The sequence below is a fragment of the Gracilinanus agilis genome, chromosome 3 (assembly GCF_016433145.1).
Source record: "Gracilinanus agilis isolate LMUSP501 chromosome 3, AgileGrace, whole genome shotgun sequence".
Taxonomy (NCBI): Eukaryota; Metazoa; Chordata; class Mammalia; order Didelphimorphia; family Didelphidae; genus Gracilinanus; species Gracilinanus agilis.
The window spans coordinates 396835221-396844774 of NC_058132.1; the positions used below are offsets into that span (position 1 = coordinate 396835221).

At 37.7% G+C, this 9554-nt stretch overlaps 1 protein-coding gene across 1 annotated transcript in view; it reads right to left on the minus strand.

The window, feature by feature from the left end:
- Positions 1 to 411: 411 nt before the first annotated feature.
- Positions 412 to 9554, minus strand: part of SRPX (sushi repeat containing protein X-linked) — a 93607-nt gene continuing 84464 nt past the window's right edge. The window contains exons 9-10 of the mRNA XM_044666840.1: positions 5347 to 5468; positions 412 to 997 (exon numbers count right to left, since the gene is read on the minus strand). Coding sequence (XP_044522775.1) covers positions 817 to 997; positions 5347 to 5468 — 303 coding nt within the window. The 3' untranslated portion in view covers positions 412 to 816. The remainder of the gene's footprint in view (positions 998 to 5346; positions 5469 to 9554) is intronic.

Below are 9554 nucleotides of genomic sequence, written 5' to 3' on the forward strand. Positions count from 1 at the left end.
ATGTTGTTTGGGTAGAATTGGGGCATCCATCATTGGATGGGAGTTCAAGCTGATAGCATTTGAGAATGACACTACATAGTCAGCCAATAAATATTTTTAAGCACCTACTATGTGCCAGATACTGCGCTAAGCATTGGGAATAAAGAAAAAGGCAAACAATTATCCCTGTCCTCAAGGAGTTAAAAATCTAACAATCTCTCAAGGGTGCCTCTAGAATTATAAGAGGGAAATGAGGCTTCCTTATTGTGGAAGTGAGTGAGATTAAGGCTGCCACTCCAATCTGATCGATATCTATCTATCTATCTATCTATCTATGTATCTCACATAAAAGCTAGGCTGCAGTTTGGATATTTATATAATCCATGGTGAGGCTATACATACAAAGTGAGTTTCAAAATACTCAATTCTGAATTTGCCCCAAAATATTTTATTAATAAAAGTTTTAATTAAAAAAATACAATGTAAGAGAGTTCCATTATGCACTGAATGAAATGTCCCAGATCTGTATGTTGCTATGGTCAATAAAATTCTGTACAAGGTCACTGGCTTTAATGAGATAGGAGTGGAATGAGGTTGTTATGTGAGTAAGAAATTCTAAATTCTGTTATTAGTATGAAATTTTTCAGAGATAACCTAAAAGTACAAAAAACATAATGTTCATTTCTAGATGCATAGAAGTTACATAATAAAATAAAATTTTAAAATTACAAAAGAAATCTATACATCAGTGACTTTTTTAAAGGCATGCTTTGGGTATTACATAGGAAGAAAAATGAAATCCATTCACCAGTCAGAAGTTTCCAGGTTTCACCATCATCAGTTGCATGCCTGGCCCATTTCAGCTTGTAAAACCATCTCTTCTTTTCTCAAGGGGAAAGTATCAATAAGGTTGAAAAGGGATACTGGTGTCACTATGGACATGTAGCGTTCTTTGTCCATGCCATGTTTATCCACCAATAATATACTAAACGTGTTAAGGGGGATTCTCAGTAGCAGCCTAAAACCAGAAAAAGCAGAGAAATGAGGTAAATAAAGGTCCAATTGCTAAGAACATTCTGGTATAATGTATGCATATATGGATTGATTAAATAGATGGATGAAGCAATTTCATGAAAAAAAAAATAGAAAAAGACCCTTTAAGGATGGCTAGGGAAACTTCAGGCCCCTGTGTACAGTAGTACAGAGACCAAATGGTTCAGCAAAGCCATATGAAGGAAAACAACCATTTTTCTTCATAAACATGGTGCCCTTCACATCTCAGATATGGGTCACTGAGATTCTAACATTCTTCTTCCTTTCTCCTTTCTTTCCTTCCTTCCTCCCTCCCTTCTTTCCTTCCTTTTTTCCTTCTTTTCTTTCTTCTTTTATCTCTTGCTTTCTTTCCTTACATCTTTTCCCCCTCTCTCTTTTTCTCCCCAACCTCTTTCTTTCTCTCTCTCTCTCTCTCTCTCTCTCTCTCTCTCTCTCTCTCTGTCTCTGTCTCTCTCTCTCCCCTCTCTTTCTCCCTCCCAACCCCCTCCTCTCAAATGTGGTGCAAAAGAAAAAAGGCTGGCCTTGGAGTCAGGAAGACCTGGAATCAAGTTCTCCTGACACACAGAGGCTGTGTAACACTAGGCAGGCCATTTAATCTCTCATTGTCCCCAAGTGACCCTCTGAGATTATAATTTGCACAAGAAGTCCTCTTTTACATTCAAAGAAAGTCTAGCCCAAAATAAATAAGTCAGGGCCTGTGAATTCATTAGAATAGGGAACTCTATGTACCAGTGAAAATCAACTATCTTGCAAATCTTAGTGAATTGGTTAGAGAACTGAGAACTTAAATGAAAATAATAGCTAGCATTTATATAATGTTTTAAGGTTTAAAAAGTACTTTACATATATTATCTCATTTGATTCTCACAACAAACTTGGGAGGTAGGTGCTATTAATTATCTCCTTTTTACAGATGAGGAAACAGGTTGAGAGGGATTAAATGGAGAGCTGCAAAATGGAGAACTCCTGTTCTATTCTCAAGGCAATCCATGTTATGGGTATCCTCTCCCTCTCTTCCCACCGGTCACATACCATCATTCCCTTCATCTGCTCATATTTTAGGTCATTTAGCTTAAACCTGGGCAGATAAAAGGAATGATCGTCTATGTAGACTAGGAAGAGAAAGAACAGAACATAAAAACCAGAAGGGATCACTGATATCATCTAGTGCTCCTCAGTTTACAGATAAGGAAAGAAATGCCCAGATTAATGTCAGAGCCATGTTTAGAACTCGGGGTTTTTTGAGCCTAAGTCCATCACTTTCCCCGATATATTCTGCTACCTTTGCCTCTGCTTCCTCCTTCGCGTGGTAATGGCAGGAAAAAGAAATGAGATTCTACTCAATCAAGCTGACACATGATATCACAATGAACAAAAAAAAAGTAAATTACATAATGCCACTAGTGGGTGACAGTCAGTGATTTTCTCTGGATTTTACTTAGCAGCATAGAGCAAAAGCTCCAAGAGACTTCAAAGGACAACTTTCTCACTTCAGGTGGAGAAATTAAGGTCAGGGAGTATGAAATTGATTACTACTTATTATTAATATTTGATTAATAGTTAAGAGTTTTAGTAATCCTAGCATTAACCACTGAAACCAAGTTTTAAAGGCTTAGAGTCAGACTAATTTTGTGGAGGCCTCGTGATCATGAATATATCTCAATAAGCTAACAAGCAACAACCATGCTATTTGAGGAAGATAAGAAAGATGGATGAAGGATGATTTAATCTGGCCATTAGATGCTTTTCCAGCATGGGGTTCCACTGGTACTGAGAGTATTAAATTAGGGACTTTGCAAAGAATGTTCTGGGAGGACAACAACTAACTCTGTGTCTCTCTATTAGCATGGGTTCTGGAAGACCCCTTCCTATCAGATTTATGTGGAGTTATCTGTCACAAGGCTTTCTAGAGAATACTGGCTCACTGGGTTTTCCCTATTGTGATAGTCTTTGAAGACTCCTTTGTCACAAAAGCATAATTATGAATCAGTCACATTCTTAGTTTAGTCTGCATCCCTGGACTTTATGTAACCACTAAAGTGTATTAAAAAAAACTTCTCAATTGTATGGGGCAGGGAGGTCCTCTAGTTACTAAAGGACCATTGACTTCTATTATTGGTAACTACTGGCCTTGCCAATAAATAGATTGTGCTTCAAATTTTACATGCCTCAGTTTCTCTGTATCACATTTTTATTGCTACAGGAGAAAAGTGATTTTTCCAAGATAATGAGTATCAAAGGCAGTATTTGAACTCAGGACCAGGTCCACTATTCTTTCCATTGTTCTTCCCATTATACAACATTACCTCCTCATTTGGGGCTTGTAGAGAATGACCCTTATAAAAAACAAAAACTGTGCCTTCGTCAGAAATTTCTCTTTTGAACTTTATAAATTGCTGTAGGTAGTAGTATCAAAAACAATTAATTTTATTGATAATATATCACTAAATATTGGCTAAATCTCCCTAGTCCTACCATAATTGCCATAGCCACATCTCCAGCTCCCAGACCTCACAATAGTGAAATCCAAAAGGCACAGATATCCATGGTTGTTAGCAGAAAGGTGAGGAATGCTTCTATCACAGTGAGAGCTCACCCTACTAAAATTCTCACATCTTAAAGCTTTTATGTGCTTTAAAAAGCTTTAAGGAAGTTATTTGTAATATCTCCCAAAGACTTGAAGAGCATCCCTGGGTTCCCCTAAATACCTATCCCAATGCTTCACTGTGATGTGGAGCTGATGATGGATCTTGAAGGCAATGCCAATGGAGCCAAAGCCCTGAGTGGTCCTATCAGGTTGCAAAATTTTCAGGTAAAAACCTGGCAGTAAAAAGTCCATTTGTACTCCAAGGATCAGAATCTCTAAGTTCAGAGAAGCTGGCCCACAATATGATCAATGTTTTAACCAAAGCAATTCATGGAAACCATAACCATGGTATAGTAAGAGTAGAATCTATTTTAACACAAGGAGTATGAATACACCCTAGAAATCACTAACTCTTGAAGAAGTCAAGCCAGAGTTCTACACAAAAGATACAGTCCCACAGGAAACATTTATAAAGTCTGATTTTAGGACAGAGGGGAGAAGAAGCATAAGAGATAGAGTTGGTCTCTAAATCAAGAAGAACTGGCCTCAGATCTTGCTTCTGAAACATACTGCCTGGGGAACTCTCAGCAAAGCACCTCACCTCTCAAGGTGCCTTAGGGACAGGGTCATAGATGTAGAGCTGGGTCTTTTATACTCCCAATCCTCTAATTTTACAGATGAGGAAATTGAGGCCCCAAAAATTAGCTTCCCAAGGTTACAACAACAACAACAACAACAACAACAACAACAACAACAATAATAATAATAATAATAATAATAATAATAATAATAATAAAACAATCACAGATTTTACTCCTACTTCACCACAGTTATAGTCTTAATGAGTTGTTTTGGTCAAAACAATGATTATAATAATGTTGTGGACAGTCTCTCTGAACTTAGCCAGGTAGTCCTTGGATGACAAATGGTCTATAATAATAACAATAACTTTAATATTTGCAAAACACATTATATGTTCATTTATGTTAATTCATTTGGTTAGTAAGTATCAGAACCTGAACCCAGGTCCACTGACACTAGAGTTTAGTCTCCTTTTTTTACTATACAAAGAGAGGTGAGTTGCCCCAAATACAAAGCATTAGAGATGGGATTTGAACCCTGTCTTTTCAATTCTCAAGCCACTATTCTTTCCAATGTGCTACTTTCTTAAACTACAGATTAATGAGCAGGTGTCAAAAGTATCCTGTATTAGCATAGTATATTTTCTCAGTGGGAGTTCCCTCCACCTAGGAAATTGGAGCTCTAGTTCAAAAAATTTTTCATTTATGGACCCCAGCTTTCTGAATCTCCCTGTTTGGATCTATGCAGCTTTCAGGTCTGGAGTGACTGATGCTAAGAGTCTGTCTGAAAGCTGGTTGGTGATGCTGAACACAGGCACACCTTTGCCTTTGCCTGGATTACTGAGAAGGTTCCACTGGCTATCTGTTCAAGCTCTTTCTACAAGTAATCCAGGTCTTCAGAGATCTCCTCTGACCCCACACTACAGAATGCATTGACTGAAAAGAAATGAGAAGGCCTTTCTCTGATTCCTTTGGCTAACACTGCCTGATTCTTTTTAAAACTCTTGTCAATGAGGGATTTGTTGATTGTACTACTGTAAATAAGAGGAATTTACTGAAGTGAGTGAGAAAGGGAATGAATTCGAGGGAATGGGAAAAGAACGTGTATTTATCTGGGAACAAAGTAAAAGGTGATTTTTCTCTTACCTGAGCTGAAGGGTGAGTGCCGGAGGCATGATTCTCACTCCTATTCTTCCTATCAGGGTTGGATATGTGCCAACCAGTTCAATGACCGTGATGTGTCTTAGGTCCAGACCACACTGTGATTGCTGAAAAAGTCAAAATGAGAAATAGGAATATTTTTAGGGAAAAAACATCCTTAGAATCAGGAGAAAATTGGGCAAAGAAAAAGTTGTCACCACAGGAAATAAAGTTTGCCACCTAGGGACAACCAACCAATTAACAAATGTTACTTGTTAAATGGCCACACCTTGTGCGAGGTGGATACAAAGACAAAAATAAAACAGTTCCTGCCCTCAAACATTTTATCAGAGGAGATGTCATGAATGTATGGAGAAAGCACTTACTGTCCCAGTCCCTGATGCCTTGGCATCAGGAGGGAAAGATCCAGAAAGATTTCATAATGAAGGTATGTTTGAGCTGAAACTTTAAAGAAGTAAATAATTCTAAGAGAGAAGAAAGAAGTGCATTCCAGGCATTGTAGGACCACCAGTGCCAATGTACAGTCAAGAAGTCTGTCCTGTGTAAAGAAGAACAAGAAGGATAATTTGGCTGTATCATAGAGTATCTAAAGGTGGGCAATGAGAGTGACAAGTTGGGGAACATAGGTTGGTGCCAGATTGGGAAGGATAGCTTTAAATGACGAATAGAGAAGTAGATGTTTGATCCTAAGAGACAATATAGTCCTAGGATTGTGGTTTATACAATGAGTAGAAGTAATCCCTAAATACTTCCCTATGACCCATGATTAAAATGCTCTCTACATCTAGAGAAAGAACTGATGAACTCTGAGTGCAGACTGAAGCAGAAGCAGATTCAGCATTTACTTTATTTTTCTTGTTTTGTGTGGTTGTGTTTACTCTTTTGCATCATGGATAATAGAGAAATATGCTTTTTTATGACTTCACAGGTATCAATGCCATATTATTTGCCTTCTCAAGAGCTGGAAGGGGGAAGGAGAGTCAGAACTTGAAAATTTTTTAAAGAACATGAAAATTTTTATATGTAATTGGATAATATTTAAACAAAATATTTAAAACACTTTCCTGGGGATCACAAAACCACAGATTTAGAGTAGCAAGGGTCTTTAAATGCCATCTAGTCTAACTCCTCTCATTTTCCAGATTACATATATCTGAGGCTCAGAGGAGTTAAATGTGTTCAAAATCATACTGATACTGACAAAGGCAGAATTTGAACCCATTTCTTCTACTGCCAAAGGCAATACTTTTTCCGCCATACTATACTGCCTCCCTGGAATTCAATGAAAAGGGTTTGGCTTTTAGGGTTATTTTTAAAACCTAAACAAAATGGCAGTCTTTGTGTCTAGGTCTAGGATCAATGAAAACTCTATAAACCCACACTTTAAAAAATCTAAGACTACCCTAGAGAATTCTAAATTTGGCTTTTCAAAGAAAGGAGTCAGAGTAGGGGAGAATGTTTCCAGATTTTCCAGTCATATGAGATGGCCCTGAGGAAAAGACTAAGGAACATACATCCAGATAGCTTTTGCCAAGTGGTCTGATGAGCATCTTTCCTGGCAACTGAAAAGAAGAGAAAGTCACTGAACTAGCTAAGCTAGATTTTTGGAAAGAAAAAAATTTTTAATCTTCAAATAAATCCCATTTTATTTTCAAACTACATATGATATGCTACCATTGGCCCTCCTCTGGGCAAGAAGATCTGTTGTCTGCTACTGAGACAGTCTCTGCTCACAGCAGGCCTGCCTGAAATTTCTGCATCAGTGGTCTCCTTAAGGCATTGAAGGATTCTAACTGTGAGCTCAGTTTCTAACAGGAGTGACACATTAAGCTATTCACCCCGGAATGCAAAGTATCTTATTAAGACATCTAGCAAAATAGTGGGGGAATAGAGAAAGAAGAGATCTGATTCTGGGATGCTGACAGTTGCAAATCTCCTCAGGGCACAACATTCTCATGAGATGGTGGAAAGGGGTAAATAAGAGAAAACTTATGTTGGCAGAAAGGATGGAAATGTGACAGAAGACCTCTACCACACATCTGTCTAGGTCTAGCTGTGGTTAGTATGAGACTTTAAGGAGGGTCCCAGAACTAAATGGAGTAAGGATAGAGGATCCCTGAGTAGGAAGCATAGGATTATAGAATTACAGCTTTGGAAGGGAGGAACTTCTGGGCTCATCTCAACAAAAGACCAAATGAACTGTCATCTAGCCTTTCCTAGAATACTAAATGAAGACAAAGTCACTACTCTTCAAGGCAACCAATTCCACTTTGGGATAACTCCAGTATCAGGTCTGCTCTCCCATCAAACCTAAAATTGTCTCTTTTCAACTTCTCCCTATTGTTCCTGTTCTGTTCTAGGTGGCCAAACAGAATAAGTCTAATACTTCACTGGAATAGCCCTTCAGACACTTGCATACCCAGAACAATAGAATTTAGGCATGAGACTAAGGCTTAAGGTCAGGAACAAATAAACTCTAGTTAAGGGCCATTCTATAAGATTTTTGCTACTCCAAAAAAAAGGACAAAAGAAAAGGAGAGAAAAAGAAAGGAAAGAAAAAAATGTAAAGAAAATAAGAAAACACACTGAGTACTCTGGAACCGAGAATTGGTATTTAATAAATAACTATAAATGTATGCCTTTAAGCCAATCCAACAATACTATTATGTAGAGCAAAAACAATTTAGAATTTAAGTGTAAGCTGCCCACTGCCTATTTAAATTAACCCAGACAACACTGATGAAGTAATGATTAAGTCCAAACACTGGTCTGGTCTATGTGATAACCATGACACTGTCCTTGCTCCCATGGAGCTTATAAATATTAGTGAGTATTTATACTTGCTTTAAGATTTGTAAAATGCAGTACATACATTACCTCCTTTGATCCTCACAACAACCCTAGAAATAGGTGCTATTATTATCCCTATTTTATAGGTGGGGAAAATGAGGCTGTAAGATTAAGTGGCTTACTCACTCAGGGTCACACAGCTAGCAAAGTATCTGAAGCATAAATTGAACTCAGGTCTTCCTGACTAAATTCAATTCATTGTACCACCTTGCTGGGCTAATCCACTTGTTTTTTAATGAAGAAGCTAAGGACCCAAGGGTTTAAGTGACCTGCTTACTCAAGGTCACATAGCTAGTTAATGAAAGAACTAGCACTCAACTCCTCCACACCATGATGTCCCTTCTCTAGAGTCACATAATATACACATTATCAAAATTAGGTTGAGTTCTAAGAAAATCAAGCTATCAAGGCAACATTCAGTCAATCCTATTGGCCTTGTGACCACTGAATCTGCTCCTGAACCTCTTGTCTCACTTCTCCAATGAATCTAGATTCTAGGAAAGAACCAAGATGAATTTTGCAGGCAAGGAGAAACTCTTTGAAAGTTTGTTTGAATCCTGAATCAAGGATGAAGAAAACAGTGTCATCATATGTTATAGTGACACTGAAGAGGAACAGTACTATTATGTCTCTTTAAAAACCTCTGAGGATCAAACCTAGAGACACATTGGATGCTCTACCAGTTGATCTTAGAAAAGTTCATATTGGAGGCAGCTAGATAGCTCAGTGGATTGAGAACCAAGCCTAGAGACTGGAAGTCCTGGGTTTATATCTGATCTTAAGGAATACATCATATTTATCTTTTTATCTTTCTTAATCTCCACTAAAATATTATGCCTCTGCCTCATTGTGGCATTGAAGTTAACACTTCATGTATCTTCTCCCTTCTTAAATTTAAGTCAGCAGAGCACAAGATATTAAAGTTTTAGGAATGGGACAATGATGAAATGTATAGTTGTCAACTGAGAAAAAGCTGAACTAAATTCAGAAAAGTTCATCTCCAGATTGTTCCCAAGGTGAGGACTTTTTTCCTTGGTTACAGCAACTCTTGTAGTAGAGACATTTTTGATCTGTGTTGGTACAAATAATACTTACACTCAAGAAATCATAGATATTTAATGTTCTTAATATTTTTGTTAACCCCCAGCACAGTTCTTTGCTAGGGGGCACTTAATAAATGGAGGAATTAAAGGAAAGAGGGAAGAAAGAAGAATGGAAGGAAGAAAAGAAGGTGGGGGTAGAGAGGGAAGGAAAGAAAGAAGAAAAGATGGAAGTAAGGAAGAAAATGGGAGGAAAAGAGGGAAACAAAAAGGAAGGAAGGAAAGAAAGAAGGAAGGAAGGAA